This window comes from Carassius carassius, chromosome 2 (assembly GCF_963082965.1).
Source record: "Carassius carassius chromosome 2, fCarCar2.1, whole genome shotgun sequence".
Lineage (NCBI taxonomy): Eukaryota > Metazoa > Chordata > Actinopteri > Cypriniformes > Cyprinidae > Carassius > Carassius carassius.
The window spans coordinates 10,498,438-10,525,111 of NC_081756.1; the positions used below are offsets into that span (position 1 = coordinate 10,498,438).

At 38.0% G+C, this 26,674-nt stretch overlaps 2 protein-coding genes across 2 annotated transcripts; both read right to left on the reverse strand.

Annotated features, from left to right (window-relative positions):
* Positions 1–6,501: 6,501 nt before the first annotated feature.
* On the reverse strand, positions 6,502–9,176 carry LOC132096643 (serine/threonine-protein kinase pim-2-like). Its single transcript, XM_059502124.1, has 7 exons — positions 8,782–9,176; positions 8,511–8,699; positions 7,953–8,047; positions 7,758–7,808; positions 7,172–7,553; positions 6,882–7,061; positions 6,502–6,628 (listed from the first exon to the last, which is right to left on the reverse strand). Exons 2-7 carry the CDS (start codon positions 8,623–8,625, stop codon positions 6,510–6,512), a joined length of 942 nt encoding a protein of 313 aa, XP_059358107.1. The 5' UTR covers positions 8,626–8,699; positions 8,782–9,176; the 3' UTR covers positions 6,502–6,509.
* A 9,757-nt stretch (positions 9,177–18,933) lies between these two features.
* Positions 18,934–21,226, reverse strand: LOC132096650 (serine/threonine-protein kinase pim-2-like). Its single transcript, XM_059502139.1, has 6 exons — positions 20,943–21,226; positions 20,385–20,479; positions 20,190–20,240; positions 19,604–19,985; positions 19,314–19,493; positions 18,934–19,060 (listed from the first exon to the last, which is right to left on the reverse strand). The coding sequence occupies exons 1-6, from the start codon at positions 21,055–21,057 to the stop codon at positions 18,942–18,944; spliced, it is 942 nt and encodes a 313-aa protein (XP_059358122.1). The 5' UTR covers positions 21,058–21,226; the 3' UTR covers positions 18,934–18,941.
* Positions 21,227–26,674: the final 5,448 nt, after the last annotated feature.

Sequence of the window (26,674 nt, forward strand, 5' to 3'; positions counted from 1 at the left end):
AAATACATATTGGTCCAAAATAGCAAAAACTACGACTTTATTCAGCATTGTCTCCTCTTCCGTGTCTGCTGTGAGAGAGAGTTCAAAACAAAGCAGCTGGATATCCGGTTCGCGAACGAATCATTCAGTTCACCAAATCGAACTGAATCGTTTTAAACGGTTCGCATCTCTAATTCGCATTAATCCACAAATGACTTAAGCTGTTAACTTTTTTTTTAATGTGGCTGACACTCCCTCTGAGTTCAAACAAACCAATATCCCGGAGTAATACATGCACTCAAACAGTACACTGACTGAACTGCTGTGAAGAGAGAACTGAAGATGAACACCGAGCCGAGCCAGATAACGAACAAAAGACTGACTCGTTCACGAGTGAAGAACCGGTTGCATCGGTTTTCGGATCACCAGTAGTTCTTTCGGACAGTTCGATTCAATAAACCAGTTGAAGAAAACGCTTCACCGGTTCTTTTGCGCTCGACGTATAATGGCGTCATTTGCGATGATTGCCCTTGATTCAAGCCTTCGGTTTACCCGCGCTCATAACATTAGCACAGAGTCACTTAAATATCAATCACCAAAAGAATCAGTTCAGTTCAGACGCCCTGTGTGTCGGTCTGTTTCCATAGACAGTAAAAGAAATGGACACAGCGACCCCATTGGAACTCAAATTGAGACAATTGAAGCCCATTTTTTAGCGTTTTTTAGCACTTCCGTTTCTGACGCGCAGACTCAAACGAAGCTTGATGACGTCAGCAACCTGTCTGACAGATGTAAATCTTCTAGTGGCTGTGCGTGCAAACTGCCATCGTTAATCTTGCAGAGACGGCGAGCTTGAGCGGGGAGTTCTTTGGCGTGAGTGAGCAGGAGTAAGTATTCTGATTAATTATTTTGTATAGTATTTTAAAATGTAACGCCAGTATGCCATATTAAGTTAATGCATACTATTAAGAAGGTATGTAAAATGATGTTCAAGAACTGATATGAATTCATACCCGATAGTTATTTAACGGCCCAGGGATCAAATATTTTAAATATAATTTAATTTTTGATGCACATGATGTTGTATAACGTTAATGAGCGCCGAATATAATCACAAAATGGCATTAACTGTTATCTACACGTCTACATCGCAAGAGAAATGGACGAATCAGTCATATAAAAAAGTTATTCAGTAAATCGCTTGGACAAAAGCGTCTGCTTTGGCCTGTTAAATAACATATAGATAATAAATGCACATTAACGATTGTCACCAATAACATCTATAACTAATGGTTGCCCTTTTAATTTTTCTTTCCTCATAGGTAAAAATACAAACTTTAATTTCTGCTAACATCAGAAAAAGAAGAACCATGACGAACTATGCTACCAACAAAGGTAAGCCATATTAATATAGTATCATTTAGAATATATAGTATAAAATATGGAAAGCAACACTGTAAGAGAGAATAAAATAATAAATTAACCTTGTGTAATACCTATATTGTTATTATTATTTTTATGAACAAATAAGAGCAATTCATTTGTGTTTTATTGTATATTTGCATATACTTTTTTATACTTTGTTCGGATATAAATAAATCAATGGCCAGAGACAAGTTACTTGTGTGTTAAAATCTGTTTACTCACACTGACAAAACAGTGTTTTGATTGTGATTGCTGTATGCAGTGATTTGGATCATCAGCTACAGTAGCTACATTCGTTGTGGGGAAGAGAGGGCCAGAGAGACCATAGCGGCCAAGGTTTACTGGTTTGGCTGGGGTGGACTTCGATGGCACGGACTCCTTCCTTTCTTCTACCGGTCCCTCAGAGGAAGAGCAGCCCCGGATGTCCTGCTGATTCACTGCGGTGGGAACGACTTGGGATGCAGGAAGAGCATCGATCTCGTCACAGCGATGAAGCAGGATCTGCAACATCTCTATCGGCGTTTCCCTCAGATGACCATTGTGCTGTCTGACATCACCCAGAGACGTCGGTGGAGATCGGGCCTTCCGGGGAAAATTGACAAGTCCCGTAAATGGGTGAACAGTGTCATGGCTACCTTTGTCTTGGGAATGCAGGGGGGTATTGTGCATCACTCTCAAATTGTATTTAACAAGCCTCAACTGTTTCTAAGAGACGAAGTTCATTTATCACCTAGGGGCAATTATATTTTTTTTAATAGTTTAGCTGAAGGCTTGAGAGTCTTAATCCAGTAGGGGTGATGCTGGATTAAACTTCTCAACATGTTTTAAACATGAAACAGTTGAAGACTGTTAAATTGTTTTGGGGTTGTTTATGTGCCTTTTGTCTTTAGTTTAATACATGTTCACATTGGTAGACATAACACTGTTCAATAGTCATTGCTCTTTCTCCCTCCACCCTTCTTTCTCCCCTCCATTCATGTATCACCCTAGCCATCCACCCCATGGCCTCTCACTTTTCTTCCCCATGACGAATGTAGCTAGAGAGGGATTGTTTTTGTGTTTCAATAAATAAATATTTATTAATGAAATGATTGAATATTTATTATCAAAACACACAGTAGACACTTCAAGTAGACATACTTTGACAGAAATGTCATGTGGTTTTATTACTTATGGTTTAGAACTTCCCGGGTTTCGGCAACATCTCCCACACTTTGGGGAAGTCGTGGCCTAATGGTTAGAGAGTCGGACTCCCAATCGAAAGGTTGTGAGTTCGAGTCCCGGGCCGGAAGGAATTGTGGCTGGGGGGAGTGCATGTACAGTTCTCTCTCCACCTTCAATACCATGACTTAGGTGCCCTTGAGCAAGGCATCGAACCCCCAACTGCTCCCTGGGTGCCGCAGCATAAATGGCTGCCCACTGCTCCGGGTGTGTGCTCACAGTGTGTGTGTGTGTGTGTTCACTGCTCTGTGTGTGTGCATTTCGGATGGGTTAAATTTTTCCTTTACCAATTTCACCCTACTTTTTATTCTTTATTGTGTGTCACACCTCTTTGAATTTAGTTTTTTATTTTGTCTCATGCATTTACACTTTTTTATATTATTTGACTGTCTATTTTATTTGCTCTATTTTATTATCACTTTTTAGATAACAATTTCTAACCATAATTCTTTATTTTTAATTTTTTCCCTTTATCTAAGGGATAATCAGTTATTAATTGTCCTTTTATTATCAAGGCTCATTATACATTCATCCCTCTCAAGTGGATCTGGGTTGAGTCCAATTCTGCCAGGTCACACCGAAGTGACGGTCCAGGAACGGTGCTCAACCCTTACCCACCCAATACGGAATTTATTTGTTCATACATTCATCATCGTTCACACATTCATTCGTCCGGACACAGTTACATCCGCACAACAAAACACCGCTCTTCCTAGAGCATCCTTAAGGGCCCACCCGTTCAGACCTTTGAGACTTTTCACTTTATACTTTCTCAAAGCGGTATCCGTGGGGCTTTTCCTCGTGATTCCTTAACTAATCTGCTTCTCCGTTTATTACTGTCCTTCCTAGGCCCAGTTCTCCAATAAACACAGACCATTGCATACAATGTCTTTCTGCCTACACCATCTTTGTTTTAAATCAAGGTTACCTTCCAAGGCTTTCCTATTTATAAACCAAATATGTGCATGCAGTTATTTCTTCTGGACTAAAACCCCTTTTTCAATTTAGATATCTTATTATTTTTCTAAATTTGGAAGAGCAGATTTTAAGTGTCCTTACCACTCAGAACTGACCTCAACCAACACAAACGAATTTTATAAGCAAAAATGCTTACCTTATTTTATGGTGGCCACCCGGTTGTGTTGATCATCGGTCAGCTCAAAAGCGGTTGTCCACTCTGCTGCTCTTTTCCTGTCCCATCTGGGGTGCCAAATCTGTGGTGTCGTCTGCCAGTTCTCCGAAGAATCACACTCAGTCAGGGATTTTTCTCTCAGAAGAAAAGACTTTATTTTACAGAAAATAAAGCCGAGAGTCCTTGCAAGGAGATCTCCCAAATGTTATTTGGTATCCCCTTATATACACTAAATGGGGCGGTTCCACATAGTCAAACTTTTCCTTATGATTACAATTTTAATACCTCCCTAGAGAGGAGAGGCCCCCTGCTTGATTTATTCTAAACAAAGGCCCTGTATGTATGTCTGACCATATGTTTCTCCTCAGTTTTGTACATTCCAGCACGTAGCTTTCTATTACCTATAAGATTATAATGGAGTAATAACTAGCAACAAAAATGGCTAGATTCACATTGATTATATACTTGTTTAATTAAAATCTTGCTAATAAAAATCTTCCACAATAATCATCCAAAAATATCAAGAAAAGCTATTTTAAAACCTGTACTGTATTCTGGGATGTAAACTGTATCCTCTCCGGTATGTTCATAAACTCAAATGTAGTAGATTTTATATATATATATATATATATATATATACTCAACTTGCTATCAGCTATCACACATTTTGAAGTGGGCCTGTGGCAAGATCTCTTAGTCGTGCACAATTTGGAGCTTGTAAACTTAATAATTTGTTTAATAATATCTGAAGAGAGTAACACTCTTGTTTTTGCCCTCATTTTTCATGAGCTGAACTCAAAGATCAAAGAATATGTACAAAAAAGGCCTATTTCTCTCATATATGTTAACAAATCTGTTAGTTAGCACTTTTTCTTTGCTGAGATAATCCATCTACCTTGCAGAATTGAATGTTAATTTCTCTGCCATAAGTCGTCTCCAAAGGCATTTCAGAGAATTTGGCAGTACATCCAACCGTCTTCACAACCTTGTGTGATTACACCAGCAGCCCAGGACCACCACATTCAGCATCTTTACCTCCATGATAGTCTGAGACCAGCCACCTGGACAATTATCTATAATAACATTTGCTCCAGTGAAAACTCTGCCATCAAAGCCCATACACATTCTTGTTTGGAACTGTTTTGAACTATTTTTGCTTGTAACTCATATTTTAGCCGGAAACAACAGTTATAATATCTCAATGATAGATTTTTTTCTTAGTTCACAAGATATTGACTGATGGACAGGAGTCATCTCTGTTATTGTGATTTTTTTATCAACTGTTTGGACAGTTTGGACTTCTGATGGCAGCCATTCCCTGCAGAGGATCCACTGCTGAACAAGTTATGTAATGCTAAATTTCTCCACATCTGTTCCAACGAATGGATAAAAGGCAGACTTTCAAAATAATGTTATTTCACTGATGTTCTTATGCATTTAAAAGTGTCTTGTGGGAGTTTTAAAGTAAAATACAGTTTTTTTTCCAATATCAGTTTATAATATTGATGAAATAAAACAACTGTTTCAGCTATTAAAAATAGTTCAGTATTATATGTAATGGAAAAGTGATTATATTTGATTTTTTTTATTAAGTTAATAATAATAATAAATGAGCTAATAAGTGAGCTAATCATATACGTTTGATCAATTTAGCCTTCATCACGAATTGCCTAAAATAAAATTTATAGATATTCTAAAACAGTTTAAGCATATAACAATGTTTAAACATTAAACCCAGATAAATGTGTGATAGATCCAACAGTTTGTGTGGAGAGTGTAAGCTAAAGCGCACTTTGCAGGACACGGAGGCACCAGCTTGATCACCTGCATGTTTTTATGTGGATACGCTAAAAGTAAAGGGTCAACTTTTATTTTTGTTCACTCACAATATCAACAAAACTTTGTGTTTTTATAAAATAAAGAAAACAATCATGATGGGGTCACAGTGTGCTGCGCTGCACAAGTGCGCATTTAGAAGTTCACGGCACAAAGTGAAGAAATGTCGAGCGCACAAAGCTGCGTGTCAGCTTAACCAATGAAAAGTGTAGCAGCAGCTGCACGCTTGTGCGTGCTGCGTAAGGATGCATTCCCGTCCGCTGGGAGATTTGAGAAATGTTCGTAAAAATGAACAGTGTTATGTTTTCAGCGGGGTGGCAACAGGGGTGGCAAGGACTTCGTCTGGGGTGGCAATTGCCACCCCAACTAGCCCTCTGGCTCCGCCACTGACTATGCTTTTAAAACAAAGCTAAAACTATGCTTTTAAAACAAAGCCAAAATGTGATCTTAAAACAAAGCTAAAACTATGCTTTTAAAACAAAGCACTTTATGGCTCTGAGTCTGATCAAAGTCCTTTCAGGCAAGTCGTGCCACTCGGGCGCCATCTTGGCAACGCCTCCGAATGGTTCTGAACTCTGGGGTGCTCCGAGCTCTCTGATTCTTTAGTAGTGGGCTCACATGAGGGCTTGAGTTTCCAATTTCCATCAGCATGTGAATTCATAGTGCTTTTTCACTGGAAGGTGTGTCCAACCCTAGGAAAGAGAAAGTCAGAGGATTCTTCACACTGACTGTCTTCACTCAGGTCTTTCTTCTAGTCGTCATATATTATAGTATAACAAGATTGTTAAAAGGAACTCACTTCACTGATCATATTTTGAATCTACATCATATATGATTCAGAATTGAAGATGACAGCACAGATGTAGTTTCCTACTCTCGTCTGTTACACTGGCTCAACACTGAAACCAATGCTGTTTCAATCCTCTGACTCTTCTAGATCCACTGTTTTACACCAGTCATGCAGCAAGATCTGCTCGAGAGTCAGCCGTTCAGTTGGATCACGGTTTAGGCACTGGACGATCAGATCACGGCATTCTGTTTTCAGGAGAGAGCTGGTTAGTCGTGATCATGTGACTAATGTTAGCATGCACAAAACAGCTGAAACCTGGTTAATTTAAGGTTAAGGGAATTTACAATTATTAGAAACATAACTCTGAACACATAATTCTAACCTCTAACATCAGTTGGTAAGTACTAAAGTCTGTGTTTTAGACAGGACATTCTCTACCAATGTTTGTTCATTCTGTGCAGAAGCTGTATGTGTGTGTTGTCAGTGCTATTCTCTCACCTTTGGATAAATCTGGGTTTTCAAACCTAATTTCAGCTTGTGTGATTTCAGTTATATTGCAAAATGGAGAACACGTGTTCACCATCTCATACAACAACACTCCTAGAGCCCAGACGTTTGTAGAGATGGCGTAGAATCTGCCACAGGTGAAGAGCTCAGGTGGGAAGTAAGCCTGTATTCCTGTAAGCAAGACATGTTCAGCATTGAGCAATTCTTATAAGAATCACATGATCAGTAATAAGTCACTAAATACTGGTTTCCACACTCTGTTACACAAAATGCCAGCTCACCTCTATATTGACTGCGATCATAGCCATTACTACTAATAAGATGACCACAGCCAAAGTCTATTAACTTGAGCTCCAAAGTGTGTTTTCTCAACAGGATATTGTCTGGATGAATATCATTATGAAAAACACCGCACTCAATGCAGTGCTGTACTGCTTGCACCGCCTGACACATGATGAGCCGTGCTGTTGTCTCATTCATGTTAGGGTTATTGTTGATGAAGTCCAATAAGCTCTCGCAGGGATCCGGATTCTCCATCACGAGAGTGAATACTTGAGGGTGCTCAAACCACTCATATAGTTGGATGACGTAGGGGCTTATGGGTCCTTGCCTCATCGTTAGCATCAGCGCAACTTCAGTAATGAGAGGTTTGGGATGTACAGTCTACAGAAAAGATGCGACAAAAGGTTAGTTTGGTAAAAGAATATCTATCATTTTTAAATGTACTGTACTTTACATTGCTTTGAACTTTGTTGATTTAATAAACGGAGTCAAAGTTGAATTCATGCTTAATGTTACGTACAAGTGAATTAACTACAATAATCAGCACTTAAACAACTAAATACATATTATGTTTTGCCAGCTTACAGTTTGAAGATAATGATCCCGTACAGTTTTTTTAATACGTTTGATGGCAACCTGCAAAAGGTAAAAAAACACAGTTGAGCATATTGAACACCTAACCTTAACCTAACCATGAAGAACTGAGTATTTAAGATTAAAATCTTTAGGTTCCCTCAAATATTTTTCAGATTCTAATGTAAGAGCAAAATGTTCTTCTACCTTTTTGCCATCGGAAATACGGATTCCCTCATACACTTTGCCATAGCCTCCTTCTCCAATAATATTTTGCACTATATAGCGAGTGCTAATGGATTCTGAAGAAAAGAAAAACACATACTGTACACAAGAACACATTATATATTGTATTACATAAATATACTATACAGTGTGTTATACATTATAAAAGCTGGCTAGATCATTTTAAGTTGCATAAAATGCTTAAAGCAGTCTAATGAGGTATTATTTTTTTCTACTTCAAGATTTGTAATAACTTACAAAGTAATGTGCATAAAAAATTTTTTTCAAATTGAAATAAAATAATAAACTAGGCTAACTGCTAGATGGTTAATTCTTAAAAGGCACAGTCTTAATTCATACAATTGGTGCCTTGTGACCATAAACAATATTAATATAGAAAAAATAAATAAGGCACAAACTAACAGCAGATGCCAGCTAACTGCAAATTAACTTCAGTATAAGCATATTTCAAATAAACTTATTTGAAACCAGTTTATTACTTCAATTACATGAATCTTGTTATAATGATCACAGATTTACCATTAGTTGGGACGCAGTCTGAAGGCTCTGGGACAGGTGACAGCTCAGGATCATCCAGTTCTGGTGGAGGCACAAAAGGCTCCACTTTGTTCTGGCAGCAGAAAGGCTTTTTCATAGCCTTCCACACGCTCTTGAAGAAAGAGTGGATTCTTCTCCTCTTCCTATGTTCTTCTGTACCCTTTTTTGTAACTAATATCAACAAATTTAATATCAGCTATTGGAGATCTAGCTACACGGATGTCCCCTGTTTGTAATGCAATTTTATTCTCACCTGAAGCCTCCAATTTCGGTCTGTCTGTACTGCCCTCAGAGATGACGTTAGGTGTAGAGTCATCTAATCTGGATGCTGTCTTTAGGTTCAGGCAAGCTGAAGCCCTTACTGGCTCAACAAGCACTTCACCTGGAAGTGTAAAGCTGGACTGCTCTGGGCAGCCATCCGAACTGGATAAAGCGGCATCGCTCCACCCTTCCAGGCAAGGTGTAGAGTTGTCAAACTGTGGGTCCTGCTGTGGTAGACAGTCCACTGTGTTCTTGGAGCAGATGGGAAGCTTCACAGCCTTACGTACTTTCTTGAAGAAAGATGAAATTATGTTCTTCTTACTCTTGCTGGCATGCTTTTCTGAAACTAAGAAAAACAAATAGAAAATACTATTAGTGGCAAATATGACCCAGGGTTATCATCATTAACTAAAACTAAAACATTTTTAATTCCCTTGGCAACTAACGTTAACTGAAATAGGTTGAAGCACTAAAAAAACTGAAGAAAAAAAACTGAAACTTGAACTCTTGGTGTTAATGGAATAATTTATATTTGCAAATATATAGATCTACATTATTTCATGAATATTTCTTACATTTTTATTTCCATTTTTATATTTTGTGCATTTTTATATTTTTTAATTACAGAAACAATACAAAAATAACTCCAAGCCCCACTATAACTCATCTAGGCCTATTGCTTTCCTGAATTTGTGAGATTTGTGTTAATCAGAGTTGAACAGTTTCAAACATATTTCTAAACTCACCTGTTGAGCTCTTCTCCACAGGAGGGGCCTCGATGACACTCAGCTGTCTCTCTACACTCTCCTCAGACACGGACGATAATCTTGAAGACATATTGTCCGGTGAAAATGTATCAAAATGTATTGCAAATTCACTCTGAAAATTAGCGTCTGTACACATATGATACTCCTACCAGCATTTGAATCCTCAGAAAGATTCAGCGATATCGCGGCTGCTGTGTGACGTCATGGAAATGGAACGCAATTTGCATAATGGATTTGAGAGAAGGAGCGCGATGTGATGTGCATTTTTTAAACATTAGGCTTGTTTGAGATGCATTTGTTTTGGGTGCTGTTGGAGTGAAATAAACGCAGTCAAGACTGACAAAATTCTTACCTCTCCAAGTGGGACAAATCAACGAGATCAAGGGCAGATATCGCGTTATTCACACTCAAGTACTGTGTTGCTAATATACATAATCTCAGTTCTGTTGCTTTTATATGTAAATAAATATGATGATCAAGACACTCAAAGTGCTTGCTATTTGATTCCATACGAAAAGTGTATTTATCATACATTTTTAGTTTTTTTAAAGAAATATGACAACAATCACATCTCATGAGCTCGCACTGTCACCGTGTTTGGGAACGTTCATGCATAATTTAAATATACAACAAGGGATTTAAATTGTTTAAATTTATTACTCGGGGGCTTGACATTAACGCCAAACAAGTAAGTTAACCATGTTGGGGGAAAACCGAATCGGTTGAGTCACAGTTTCATTAACCCATAATGAATGAGCTGTTTGAACAATTTGCTTGAGTGAACAACTCAACTCACTCTTTTAACGCTTAGTACTTGCACCTACTGTTGTTTTAGCTTAGTTTAAAAGTATAATTTCCACCATACATTTTTTTGTTTGAATATTCAAAAAAAAAAAAAAATCCCATTATTAGGATTGGACTGAATGATCAGTGAGAGCAGAACAAACATGTCACATGTTTTAAACTCAACAAAATGGTAAATATTAAAGGGTTAGTTCACCCAGACAGCAAATTTATGTAATTAATAACTTACCCTGATGTTGTTTCAAACCCGTAAAACCTCCGTTTATCTTTGGAACACAGTTTAAGATATTTTAGATTTAGTCCGAGAGCTCTCAGTCCCTCGGTTTACTGTCCACGTCCAGAAAGGTAAGAAAAATAGGGCTGCAACTAACGATTATTTTGATAATCGATTAATCTGTCGATTATTTTTACGATTAATCGGTTTATGTACTTATATTTTAGTTTTTCCCATTTTTTCCCCAAGTAAATTATTAATAAATGGTCTTTATCATTCAGCATAGATTCATATCCTCATCAAAAATATACCTGGAGTTGTTTTATTGTGTTAGTAATCCTTTGTCGAACTCTTCTGCAATCAGAACACTGACCCATACTCTAGCAAATTTCACAAGGAGATTTCAAATAATGTTTTCACCATGGCAGTCCTTAGAGCTCCTAAAGTAGTTTAACATCCCGAACAAAGCTTATTAAGGAATCTTTCAGAACATATTTTCACGAAGAATAAGGATAAAACAGAATAAAATTGCAGTGCATTGTATTTTATTATATACTGGGAAAAAGCTTTATAGCTTTTGCTGTGAAATTGTAAACAATCCTTCAAAAAAAGTGCCAATGGCATGAAACCTGAATGGAACTCACAATTTAAAGTAAAATCCATCAGAAGGTTGTCCAGAAAAAAAAATAGGACACACACAAAAAACCTGCTGTGTGAAAAAGAGCAGTGAATAATACTTAGAAAAAAAAGTGCATTTCAAATATCTACATTTACCTCTCTCATTCAGTCATAATTAGGCTGCACGACTGAATTTTGAACTGGTAAACGACAAACTGATCACAGAACATGTTTGTAAAGCTTTAAATGTTAACTGTTAAAAAGCAATGTTATCAGCTTTTACGACTAAACATTTGCAAACAACATTGTACTGGAGAATCTGCACAAATGAAAGTCTTAGGGGCCGTTCACAAATCGCGCCTAAAAACGCGTGGAAAACGCTAGGCGCACCGCTTTCTCCTTCTTTCCAAAGCGCTCGCGCAGAAGCGCCCCTGAGGCGTCTGCCTTTGATAAGCAACCATGACGTGCCCTCTCCTTGAAGACGCGGAAATTTCAGCAAAGGATAAATGGATTTGCAGCTCAAAAATCGCTTGCAGTAGCTCTGCTACTAAATTTATTTCAAAATGGAAATCCATATACAACTATGATCAGCTGTTCCTTTCATCTTGACTGAGCTTTTAACGTTGTTACGGGAAAGGATGAAGCTGATTGGTTAGTTCTTGTCACATGACCCGCGGTGCGGTTGCTGCATTCTGAAAAGTTGAAATGTTTTTAACTCGATGCGGTGCGGTGTTGGAAATAACGAACTTGAGCGCGCAAAAGACGCGATATGTGAACGTCCCCTTAAACAGTGCAGTAGTGCAGAGTTTACAGGTTACTCTTCTTTTTTAAAGGCTCAATGTAAAGTAGTCCCACATCACGCTGAATGCTGCAGACATAGACATCATATGATGTCTATGGCTGCAGAGACGCTGTTCGGGAAGCACGTGACATAAAACAAGGCCAGCTATTGGCTATTCGCTACTTCTCCTGTTGTACTGGCTGAGTAAAACCTCCGGTGGCTCATTACTGCCACACTTTGGTCACGCAGATTTGAAATATGCACGAAATGAGCCGCTTACGGCAAATAAAAGTTATTTAGCAACGAATTGATGACTAAATTAGTTGACAACTATTTTAATAATCGATTTTAATCGATTAAATCGATTCGTTGTTTCAGCTCTAAAGAAAAACATCATCAAAGTAGTCCATGTGACATCAGAGGGTCGTTAGAATTTTTTGAAGCATCGAAAATACATATTGGTCCAAAATAGCAAAAACTACGACTTTATTCAGCATTGTCTCCTCTTCCGTGTCTGCTGTGAGAGAGAGTTCAAAACAAAGCAGCTGGATATCCGGTTCGCGAACGAATCATTCAGTTCACCAAATCGAACTGAATCGTTTTAAACGGTTCGCATCTCTAATTCGCATTAATCCACAAATGACTTAAGCTGTTAACTTTTTTTTTAATGTGGCTGACACTCCCTCTGAGTTCAAACAAACCAATATCCCGGAGTAATACATGCACTCAAACAGTACACTGACTGAACTGCTGTGAAGAGAGAACTGAAGATGAACACCGAGCCGAGCCAGATAACGAACAAAAGACTGACTCGTTCACGAGTGAAGAACCGGTTGCATCGGTTTTCGGATCACCAGTAGTTCTTTCGGACAGTTCGATTCAATAAACCAGTTGAAGAAAACGCTTCACCGGTTCTTTTGCGCTCGACGTATAATGGCGTCATTTGCGATGATTGCCCTTGATTCAAGCCTTCGGTTTACCCGCGCTCATAACATTAGCACAGAGTCACTTAAATATCAATCACCAAAAGAATCAGTTCAGTTCAGACGCCCTGTGTGTCGGTCTGTTTCCATAGACAGTAAAAGAAATGGACACAGCGACCCCATTGGAACTCAAATTGAGACAATTGAAGCCCATTTTTTAGCGTTTTTTAGCACTTCCGTTTCTGACGCGCAGACTCAAACGAAGCTTGATGACGTCAGCAACCTGTCTGACAGATGTAAATCTTCTAGTGGCTGTGCGTGCAAACTGCCATCGTTAATCTTGCAGAGACGGCGAGCTTGAGCGGGGAGTTCTTTGGCGTGAGTGAGCAGGAGTAAGTATTCTGATTAATTATTTTGTATAGTATTTTAAAATGTAACGCCAGTATGCCATATTAAGTTAATGCATACTATTAAGAAGGTATGTAAAATGATGTTCAAGAACTGATATGAATTCATACCCGATAGTTATTTAACGGCCCAGGGATCAAATATTTTAAATATAATTTAATTTTTGATGCACATGATGTTGTATAACGTTAATGAGCGCCGAATATAATCACAAAATGGCATTAACTGTTATCTACACGTCTACATCGCAAGAGAAATGGACGAATCAGTCATATAAAAAAGTTATTCAGTAAATCGCTTGGACAAAAGCGTCTGCTTTGGCCTGTTAAATAACATATAGATAATAAATGCACATTAACGATTGTCACCAATAACATCTATAACTAATGGTTGCCCTTTTAATTTTTCTTTCCTCATAGGTAAAAATACAAACTTTAATTTCTGCTAACATCAGAAAAAGAAGAACCATGACGAACTATGCTACCAACAAAGGTAAGCCATATTAATATAGTATCATTTAGAATATATAGTATAAAATATGGAAAGCAACACTGTAAGAGAGAATAAAATAATAAATTAACCTTGTGTAATACCTATATTGTTATTATTATTTTTATGAACAAATAAGAGCAATTCATTTGTGTTTTATTGTATATTTGCATATACTTTTTTATACTTTGTTCGGATATAAATAAATCAATGGCCAGAGACAAGTTACTTGTGTGTTAAAATCTGTTTACTCACACTGACAAAACAGTGTTTTGATTGTGATTGCTGTATGCAGTGATTTGGATCATCAGCTACAGTAGCTACATTCGTTGTGGGGAAGAGAGGGCCAGAGAGACCATAGCGGCCAAGGTTTACTGGTTTGGCTGGGGTGGACTTCGATGGCACGGACTCCTTCCTTTCTTCTACCGGTCCCTCAGAGGAAGAGCAGCCCCGGATGTCCTGCTGATTCACTGCGGTGGGAACGACTTGGGATGCAGGAAGAGCATCGATCTCGTCACAGCGATGAAGCAGGATCTGCAACATCTCTATCGGCGTTTCCCTCAGATGACCATTGTGCTGTCTGACATCACCCAGAGACGTCGGTGGAGATCGGGCCTTCCGGGGAAAATTGACAAGTCCCGTAAATGGGTGAACAGTGTCATGGCTACCTTTGTCTTGGGAATGCAGGGGGGTATTGTGCATCACTCTCAAATTGTATTTAACAAGCCTCAACTGTTTCTAAGAGACGAAGTTCATTTATCACCTAGGGGCAATTATATTTTTTTTAATAGTTTAGCTGAAGGCTTGAGAGTCTTAATCCAGTAGGGGTGATGCTGGATTAAACTTCTCAACATGTTTTAAACATGAAACAGTTGAAGACTGTTAAATTGTTTTGGGGTTGTTTATGTGCCTTTTGTCTTTAGTTTAATACATGTTCACATTGGTAGACATAACACTGTTCAATAGTCATTGCTCTTTCTCCCTCCACCCTTCTTTCTCCCCTCCATTCATGTATCACCCTAGCCATCCACCCCATGGCCTCTCACTTTTCTTCCCCATGACGAATGTAGCTAGAGAGGGATTGTTTTTGTGTTTCAATAAATAAATATTTATTAATGAAATGATTGAATATTTATTATCAAAACACACAGTAGACACTTCAAGTAGACATACTTTGACAGAAATGTCATGTGGTTTTATTACTTATGGTTTAGAACTTCCCGGGTTTCGGCAACATCTCCCACACTTTGGGGAAGTCGTGGCCTAATGGTTAGAGAGTCGGACTCCCAATCGAAAGGTTGTGAGTTCGAGTCCCGGGCCGGAAGGAATTGTGGCTGGGGGGAGTGCATGTACAGTTCTCTCTCCACCTTCAATACCATGACTTAGGTGCCCTTGAGCAAGGCATCGAACCCCCAACTGCTCCCTGGGTGCCGCAGCATAAATGGCTGCCCACTGCTCCGGGTGTGTGCTCACAGTGTGTGTGTGTGTGTGTTCACTGCTCTGTGTGTGTGCATTTCGGATGGGTTAAATTTTTCCTTTACCAATTTCACCCTACTTTTTATTCTTTATTGTGTGTCACACCTCTTTGAATTTAGTTTTTTATTTTGTCTCATGCATTTACACTTTTTTATATTATTTGACTGTCTATTTTATTTGCTCTATTTTATTATCACTTTTTAGATAACAATTTCTAACCATAATTCTTTATTTTTAATTTTTTCCCTTTATCTAAGGGATAATCAGTTATTAATTGTCCTTTTATTATCAAGGCTCATTATACATTCATCCCTCTCAAGTGGATCTGGGTTGAGTCCAATTCTGCCAGGTCACACCGAAGTGACGGTCCAGGAACGGTGCTCAACCCTTACCCACCCAATACGGAATTTATTTGTTCATACATTCATCATCGTTCACACATTCATTCGTCCGGACACAGTTACATCCGCACAACAAAACACCGCTCTTCCTAGAGCATCCTTAAGGGCCCACCCGTTCAGACCTTTGAGACTTTTCACTTTATACTTTCTCAAAGCGGTATCCGTGGGGCTTTTCCTCGTGATTCCTTAACTAATCTGCTTCTCCGTTTATTACTGTCCTTCCTAGGCCCAGTTCTCCAATAAACACAGACCATTGCATACAATGTCTTTCTGCCTACACCATCTTTGTTTTAAATCAAGGTTACCTTCCAAGGCTTTCCTATTTATAAACCAAATATGTGCATGCAGTTATTTCTTCTGGACTAAAACCCCTTTTTCAATTTAGATATCTTATTATTTTTCTAAATTTGGAAGAGCAGATTTTAAGTGTCCTTACCACTCAGAACTGACCTCAACCAACACAAACGAATTTTATAAGCAAAAATGCTTACCTTATTTTATGGTGGCCACCCGGTTGTGTTGATCATCGGTCAGCTCAAAAGCGGTTGTCCACTCTGCTGCTCTTTTCCTGTCCCATCTGGGGTGCCAAATCTGTGGTGTCGTCTGCCAGTTCTCCGAAGAATCACACTCAGTCAGGGATTTTTCTCTCAGAAGAAAAGACTTTATTTTACAGAAAATAAAGCCGAGAGTCCTTGCAAGGAGATCTCCCAAATGTTATTTGGTATCCCCTTATATACACTAAATGGGGCGGTTCCACATAGTCAAACTTTTCCTTATGATTACAATTTTAATACCTCCCTAGAGAGGAGAGGCCCCCTGCTTGATTTATTCTAAACAAAGGCCCTGTATGTATGTCTGACCATATGTTTCTCCTCAGTTTTGTACATTCCAGCACGTAGCTTTCTATTACCTATAAGATTATAATGGAGTAATAACTAGCAACAAAAATGGCTAGATTCACATTGATTATATACTTGTTTAATTAAAATCTTGCTAATAAAAATCTTCCACAATAATCATCCAAAAATATCAAGAAAAGCTATTTTAAAACCTGTACTGTATTCTGGGATGTAAACTGTATCCTCTCCGGTATGTTCATAAACTCAAATGTAGTAGATTTTATATATATATATATATATATATATATATATATATATACTCAACTTGCTATCAGCTATCACACATTTTGAAGTGGGCCTGTGGCAAGATCTCTTAGTCGTGCACAATTTGGAGCTTGTAAACTTAATAATTTGTTTAATAATATCTGAAGAGAGTAACACTCTTGTTTTTGCCCTCATTTTTCATGAGCTGAACTCAAAGATCAAAGAATATGTACAAAAAAGGCCTATTTCTCTCATATATGTTAACAAATCTGTTAGTTAGCACTTTTTCTTTGCTGAGATAATCCATCTACCTTGCAGAATTGAATGTTAATTTCTCTGCCATAAGTCGTCTCCAAAGGCATTTCAGAGAATTTGGCAGTACATCCAACCGTCTTCACAACCTTGTGTGATTACACCAGCAGCCCAGGACCACCACATTCAGCATCTTTACCTCCATGATAGTCTGAGACCAGCCACCTGGACAATTATCTATAATAACATTTGCTCCAGTGAAAACTCTGCCATCAAAGCCCATACACATTCTTGTTTGGAACTGTTTTGAACTATTTTTGCTTGTAACTCATATTTTAGCCGGAAACAACAGTTATAATATCTCAATGATAGATTTTTTTCTTAGTTCACAAGATATTGACTGATGGACAGGAGTCATCTCTGTTATTGTGATTTTTTTATCAACTGTTTGGACAGTTTGGACTTCTGATGGCAGCCATTCCCTGCAGAGGATCCACTGCTGAACAAGTTATGTAATGCTAAATTTCTCCACATCTGTTCCAACGAATGGATAAAAGGCAGACTTTCAAAATAATGTTATTTCACTGATGTTCTTATGCATTTAAAAGTGTCTTGTGGGAGTTTTAAAGTAAAATACAGTTTTTTTTCCAATATCAGTTTATAATATTGATGAAATAAAACAACTGTTTCAGCTATTAAAAATAGTTCAGTATTATATGTAATGGAAAAGTGATTATATTTGATTTTTTTTATTAAGTTAATAATAATAATAAATGAGCTAATAAGTGAGCTAATCATATACGTTTGATCAATTTAGCCTTCATCACGAATTGCCTAAAATAAAATTTATAGATATTCTAAAACAGTTTAAGCATATAACAATGTTTAAACATTAAACCCAGATAAATGTGTGATAGATCCAACAGTTTGTGTGGAGAGTGTAAGCTAAAGCGCACTTTGCAGGACACGGAGGCACCAGCTTGATCACCTGCATGTTTTTATGTGGATACGCTAAAAGTAAAGGGTCAACTTTTATTTTTGTTCACTCACAATATCAACAAAACTTTGTGTTTTTATAAAATAAAGAAAACAATCATGATGGGGTCACAGTGTGCTGCGCTGCACAAGTGCGCATTTAGAAGTTCACGGCACAAAGTGAAGAAATGTCGAGCGCACAAAGCTGCGTGTCAGCTTAACCAATGAAAAGTGTAGCAGCAGCTGCACGCTTGTGCGTGCTGCGTAAGGATGCATTCCCGTCCGCTGGGAGATTTGAGAAATGTTCGTAAAAATGAACAGTGTTATGTTTTCAGCGGGGTGGCAACAGGGGTGGCAAGGACTTCGTCTGGGGTGGCAATTGCCACCCCAACTAGCCCTCTGGCTCCGCCACTGACTATGCTTTTAAAACAAAGCTAAAACTATGCTTTTAAAACAAAGCCAAAATGTGATCTTAAAACAAAGCTAAAACTATGCTTTTAAAACAAAGCACTTTATGGCTCTGAGTCTGATCAAAGTCCTTTCAGGCAAGTCGTGCCACTCGGGCGCCATCTTGGCAACGCCTCCGAATGGTTCTGAACTCTGGGGTGCTCCGAGCTCTCTGATTCTTTAGTAGTGGGCTCACATGAGGGCTTGAGTTTCCAATTTCCATCAGCATGTGAATTCATAGTGCTTTTTCACTGGAAGGTGTGTCCAACCCTAGGAAAGAGAAAGTCAGAGGATTCTTCACACTGACTGTCTTCACTCAGGTCTTTCTTCTAGTCGTCATATATTATAGTATAACAAGATTGTTAAAAGGAACTCACTTCACTGATCATATTTTGAATCTACATCATATATGATTCAGAATTGAAGATGACAGCACAGATGTAGTTTCCTACTCTCGTCTGTTACACTGGCTCAACACTGAAACCAATGCTGTTTCAATCCTCTGACTCTTCTAGATCCACTGTTTTACACCAGTCATGCAGCAAGATCTGCTCGAGAGTCAGCCGTTCAGTTGGATCACGGTTTAGGCACTGGACGATCAGATCACGGCATTCTGTTTTCAGGAGAGAGCTGGTTAGTCGTGATCATGTGACTAATGTTAGCATGCACAAAACAGCTGAAACCTGGTTAATTTAAGGTTAAGGGAATTTACAATTATTAGAAACATAACTCTGAACACATAATTCTAACCTCTAACATCAGTTGGTAAGTACTAAAGTCTGTGTTTTAGACAGGACATTCTCTACCAATGTTTGTTCATTCTGTGCAGAAGCTGTATGTGTGTGTTGTCAGTGCTATTCTCTCACCTTTGGATAAATCTGGGTTTTCAAACCTAATTTCAGCTTGTGTGATTTCAGTTATATTGCAAAATGGAGAACACGTGTTCACCATCTCATACAACAACACTCCTAGAGCCCAGACGTTTGTAGAGATGGCGTAGAATCTGCCACAGGTGAAGAGCTCAGGTGGGAAGTAAGCCTGTATTCCTGTAAGCAAGACATGTTCAGCATTGAGCAATTCTTATAAGAATCACATGATCAGTAATAAGTCACTAAATACTGGTTTCCACACTCTGTTACACAAAATGCCAGCTCACCTCTATATTGACTGCGATCATAGCCATTACTACTAATAAGATGACCACAGCCAAAGTCTATTAACTTGAGCTCCAAAGTGTGTTTTCTCAACAGGATATTGTCTGGATGAATATCATTATGAAAAACACCGCACTCAATGCAGTGCTGTACTGCTTGCACCGCCTGACACATGATGAGCCGTGCTGTTGTCTCATTCATGTTAGGGTTATTGTTGATGAAGTCCAATAAGCTCTCGCAGGGATCCGGATTCTCCATCACGAGAGTGAATACTTGAGGGTGCTCAAACCACTCATATAGTTGGATGACGTAGGGGCTTATGGGTCCTTGCCTCATCGTTAGCATCAGCGCAACTTCAGTAATGAGAGGTTTGGGATGTACAGTCTACAGAAAAGATGCGACAAAAGGTTAGTTTGGTAAAAGAATATCTATCATTTTTAAATGTACTGTACTTTACATTGCTTTGAACTTTGTTGATTTAATAAACGGAGTCAAAGTTGAATTCATGCTTAATGTTACGTACAAGTGAATTAACTACAATAATCAGCACTTAAACAACTAAATACATATTATGTTTTGCCAGCTTACAGTTTGAAGATAATGATCCCGTACAGTTTTTTTAATACGTTTGATGGCAACCTGCAAAAGGTAAAAAAACACAGTTGAGCATATTGAACACCTAACCTTAACCTAACCATGAAGAACTGAGTATTTAAGATTAAAATCTTTAGGTTCCCTCAAATATTTTTCAGATTCTAATGTAAGAGCAAAATGTTCTTCTACCTTTTTGCCATCGGAAATACGGATTCCCTCATACACTTTGCCATAGCCTCCTTCTCCAATAATATTTTGCACTATATAGCGAGTGCTAATGGATTCTGAAGAAAAGAAAAACACATACTGTACACAAGAACACATTATATATTGTATTACATAAATATACTATACAGTGTGTTATACATTATAAAAGCTGGCTAGATCATTTTAAGTTGCATAAAATGCTTAAAGCAGTCTAATGAGGTATTATTTTTTTCTACTTCAAGATTTGTAATAACTTACAAAGTAATGTGCATAAAAAATTTTTTTCAAATTGAAATAAAATAATAAACTAGGCTAACTGCTAGATGGTTAATTCTTAAAAGGCACAGTCTTAATTCATACAATTGGTGCCTTGTGACCATAAACAATATTAATATAGAAAAAATAAATAAGGCACAAACTAACAGCAGATGCCAGCTAACTGCAAATTAACTTCAGTATAAGCATATTTCAAATAAACTTATTTGAAACCAGTTTATTACTTCAATTACATGAATCTTGTTATAATGATCACAGATTTACCATTAGTTGGGACGCAGTCTGAAGGCTCTGGGACAGGTGACAGCTCAGGATCATCCAGTTCTGGTGGAGGCACAAAAGGCTCCACTTTGTTCTGGCAGCAGAAAGGCTTTTTCATAGCCTTCCACACGCTCTTGAAGAAAGAGTGGATTCTTCTCCTCTTCCTATGTTCTTCTGTACCCTTTTTTGTAACTAATATCAACAAATTTAATATCAGCTATTGGAGATCTAGCTACACGGATGTCCCCTGTTTGTAATGCAATTTTATTCTCACCTGAAGCCTCCAATTTCGGTCTCAGAGATGACGTTAGGTGTAGAGTCATCTAATCTGGATGCTGTCTTTAGGTTCAGGCAAGCTGAAGCCCTTACTGGCTCAACAAGCACTTCACCTGGAAGTGTAAAGCTGGACTGCTCTGGGCAGCCATCCGAACTGGATAAAGCGGCATCGCTCCACCCTTCCAGGCAAGGTGTAGAGTTGTCAAACTGTGGGTCCTGCTGTGGTAGACAGTCCACTGTGTTCTTGGAGCAGATGGGAAGCTTCACAGCCTTACGTACTTTCTTGAAGAAAGATGAAATTATGTTCTTCTTACTCTTGCTGGCATGCTTTTCTGAAACTAAGAAAAACAAATAGAAAATACTATTAGTGGCAAATATGACCCAGGGTTATCATCATTAACTAAAACTAAAACATTTTTAATTCCCTTGGCAACTAACGTTAACTGAAATAGGTTGAAGCACTAAAAAAACTGAAGAAAAAAAAACTGAAACTTGAACTCTTGGTGTTAATGGAATAATTTATATTTGCAAATATATAGATCTACATTATTTCATGAATATTTCTTACATTTTTATTTCCATTTTTATATTTTGTGCATTTTTATATTTTTTAATTACAGAAACAATACAAAAATAACTCCAAGCCCCACTATAACTCATCTAGGCCTATTGCTTTCCTGAATTTGTGAGATTTGTGTTAATCAGAGTTGAACAGTTTCAAACATATTTCTAAACTCACCTGTTGAGCTCTTCTCCACAGGAGGGGCCTCCATGACACTCAGCTGGCTCTCTACACTCTCCTCAGACACGGACGATAATCTTGAAGACATATTGTCCGGTGAAAATGTATCAAAATGTATTGCAAATTCACTCTGAAAATTAGCGTCTGTACACATATGATACTCCTACCAGCATTTGAATCCTCAGAAAGATACAGCGATATCGCGGCTGCTGTGTGACGTCATGGAAATGGAACGCAATTTGCATAATGGATTTGAGAGAAGGAGCGCGATGTGATGTGCATTTTTTAAACATTAGGCTTGTTTGAGATGCATTTGTTTTGGGTGCTGTTGGAGTGAAATAAACGCAGTCAAGACTGACAAAATTCTTACCTCTCCAAGTGGGACAAATCAACGAGATCAAGGGCAGATATCGCGTTATTCACACTCAAGTACTGTGTTGCTAATATACATAATCTCAGTTCTGTTGCTTTTATATGTAAATAAATATGATGATCAAGACACTCAAAGTGCTTGCTATTTGATTCCATACGAAAAGTGTATTTATCATACATTTTTAGTTTTTTTAAAGAAATATGACAACAATCACATCTCATGAGCTCGCACTGTCACCGTGTTTGGGAACGTTCATGCATAATTTAAATATACAACAAGGGATTTAAATTGTTTAAATTTATTACTCGGGGGCTTGACATTAACGCCAAACAAGTAAGTTAACCATGTTGGGGGAAAACCGAATCGGTTGAGTCACAGTTTCATTAACCCATAATGAATGAGCTGTTTGAACAATTTGCTTGAGTGAACAACTCAACTCACTCTTTTAACGCTTAGTACTTGCACCTACTGTTGTTTTAGTTTAGTTTAAAAGTATAATTTCCACCATACATTTTTTTGTTTGAATATTCAAAAAAAAAAAAAAATCCCATTATTAGGATTGGACTGAATGATCAGTGAGAGCAGAACAAACATGTCACATGTTTTAAACTCAACAAAATGGTAAATATTAAAGGGTTAGTTCACCCAGACAGCAAATTTATGTAATTAATAACTTACCCTGATGTTGTTTCAAACCCGTAAAACCTCCGTTTATCTTTGGAACACAGTTTAAGATATTTTAGATTTAGTCCGAGAGCTCTCAGTCCCTCGGTTTACTGTCCACGTCCAGAAAGGTAAGAAAAATAGGGCTGCAACTAACGATTATTTTGATAATCGATTAATCTGTCGATTATTTTTACGATTAATCGATTAATCGGTTTATGTACTTATATTTTAGTTTTTCCCATTTTTTCCCCAAGTAAATTATTAATAAATGGTCTTTATCATTCAGCATAGATTCATATCCTCATCAAAAATATACCTGGAGTTGTTTTATTGTGTTAGTAATCCTTTGTCGAACTCTTCTGCAATCAGAACACTGACCCATACTCTAGCAAATTTCACAAGGAGATTTCAAATAATGTTTTCACCATGGCAGTCCTTAGAGCTCCTAAAGTAGTTTAACATCCCGAACAAAGCTTATTAAGGAATCTTTCAGAACATATTTTCACGAAGAATAAGGATAAAACAGAATAAAATTGCAGTGCATTGTATTTTATTATATACTGGGAAAAAGCTTTATAGCTTTTGCTGTGAAATTGTAAACAATCCTTCAAAAAAAGTGCCAATGGCATGAAACCTGAATGGAACTCACAATTTAAAGTAAAATCCATCAGAAGGTTGTCCAGAAAAAAAAATAGGACACACACAAAAAACCTGCTGTGTGAAAAAGAGCAGTGAATAATACTTAGAAAAAAAAGTGCATTTCAAATATCTACATTTACCTCTCTCATTCAGTCATAATTAGGCTGCACGACTGAATTTTGAACTGGTAAACGACAAACTGATCACAGAACATGTTTGTAAAGCTTTAAATGTTAACTGTTAAAAAGCAATGTTATCAGCTTTTACGACTAAACATTTGCAAACAACATTGTACTGGAGAATCTGCACAAATGAAAGTCTTAGGGGCCGTTCACAAATCGCGCCTAAAAACGCGTGGAAAACGCTAGGCGCACCGCTTTCTCCTTCTTTCCAAAGCGCTCGCGCAGAAGCGCCCCTGAGGCGTCTGCCTTTGATAAGCAACCATGACGTGCCCTCTCCTTGAAGACGCGGAAATTTCAGCAAAGGATAAATGGATTTGCAGCTCAAAAATCGCTTGCAGTAGCTCTGCTACTAAATTTATTTCAAAATGGAAATCCATATACAACTATGATCAGCTGTTCCTTTCATCTTGACTGAGCTTTTAACGTTGTTACGGGAAAGGATGAAGCTGATTGGTTAGTTCTTGTCACATGACCCGCGGTGCGGTTGCTGCATTCTGAAAAGTTGAAATGTTTTTAACTCGATGCGGTGCGGTGTTGGAAATAACGAACTTGAGCGCGCAAAAGACGCGATATGTGAACGTCCCCTTAAACAGTGCAGTAGTGCAGAGTTTACAGGTTACTCTTCTTTTTTAAAGGCTCAATGTAAAGTAGTCCCACATCACGCTGAATGCTGCAGACATAGACATCATATGATGTCTATGGCTGCAGAGACGCTGTTCGGGAAGCACGTGACATAAAACAAGGCCAGCTATTGGCTATTCGCTACTTCTCCTGTTGTACTGGCTGAGTAAAACCTCCGGTGGCTCATTACTGCCACACTTTGGTCACGCAGATTTGAAATATGCACGAAATGAGCCGCTTACGGCAAATAAAAGTTATTTAGCAACGAATTGATGACTAAATTAGTTGACAACTATTTTAATAATCGATTTTAATCGATTAAATCGATTCGTTGTTTCAGCTCTAAAGAAAAACATCATCAAAGTAGTCCATGTGACATCAGAGGGTCGTTAGAATTTTTTGAAGCATCGAAAATACATATTGGTCCAAAATAGCAAAAACTACGACTTTATTCAGCATTGTCTCCTCTTCCGTGTCTGCTGTGAGAGAGAGTTCAAAACAAAGCAGCTGGATATCCGGTTCGCGAACGAATCATTCAGTTCACCAAATCGAACTGAATCGTTTTAAACGGTTCGCATCTCTAATTCGCATTAATCCACAAATGACTTAAGCTGTTAACTTTTTTTTTAATTTGGCTGACACTCCCTCTGAGTTCAAACAAACCAATATCCCGGAGTAATACATGCACTCAAACAGTACACTGACTGAACTGCTGTGAAGAGAGAACTGAAGATGAACACCGAGCCGAGCCAGATAACGAACAAAAGACTGACTCGTTCACGAGTGAAGAACCGGTTGCATCGGTTTTCGGATCACCAGTAGTTCTTTCGGACAGTTCGATTCAATAAACCAGTTGAAGAAAACGCTTCACCGGTTCTTTTGCGCTCGACGTATAATGGCGTCATTTGCGATGATTGCCCTTGATTCAAGCCTTCGGTTTACCCGCGCTCATAACATTAGCACAGAGTCACTTAAATATCAATCACCAAAAGAATCAGTTCAGTTCAGACGCCCTGTGTGTCGGTCTGTTTCCATAGACAGTAAAAGAAATGGACACAGCGACCCCATTGGAACTCAAATTGAGACAATTGAAGCCCATTTTTTAGCGTTTTTTAGCACTTCCGTTTCTGACGCGCAGACTCAAACGAAGCTTGATGACGTCAGCAACCTGTCTGACAGATGTAAATCTTCTAGTGGCTGTGCGTGCAAACTGCCATCGTTAATCTTGCAGAGACGGCGAGCTTGAGCGGGGAGTTCTTTGGCGTGAGTGAGCAGGAGTAAGTATTCTGATTAATTATTTTGTATAGTATTTTAAAATGTAACGCCAGTATGCCATATTAAGTTAATGCATACTATTAAGAAGGTATGTAAAATGATGTTCAAGAACTGATATGAATTCATACCCGATAGTTATTTAACGGCCCAGGGATCAAATATTTTAAATATAATTTAATTTTTGATGCACATGATGTTGTATAACGTTAATGAGCGCCGAATATAATCACAAAATGGCATTAACTGTTATCTACACGTCTACATCGCAAGAGAAATGGACGAATCAGTCATATAAAAAAGTTATTCAGTAAATCGCTTGGACAAAAGCGTCTGCTTTGGCCTGTTAAATAACATATAGATAATAAATGCACATTAACGATTGTCACCAATAACATCTATAACTAATGGTTGCCCTTTTAATTTTTCTTTCCTCATAGGTAAAAATACAAACTTTAATTTCTGCTAACATCAGAAAAAGAAGAACCATGACGAACTATGCTACCAACAAAGGTAAGCCATATTAATATAGTATCATTTAGAATATATAGTATAAAATATGGAAAGCAACACTGTAAGAGAGAATAAAATAATAAATTAACCTTGTGTAATACCTATATTGTTATTATTATTTTTATGAACAAATAAGAGCAATTCATTTGTGTTTTATTGTATATTTGCATATACTTTTTTATACTTTGTTCGGATATAAATAAATCAATGGCCAGAGACAAGTTACTTGTGTGTTAAAATCTGTTTACTCACACTGACAAAACAGTGTTTTGATTGTGATTGCTGTATGCAGTGATTTGGATCATCAGCTACAGTAGCTACATTCGTTGTGGGGAAGAGAGGGCCAGAGAGACCATAGCGGCCAAGGTTTACTGGTTTGGCTGGGGTGGACTTCGATGGCACGGACTCCTTCCTTTCTTCTACCGGTCCCTCAGAGGAAGAGCAGCCCCGG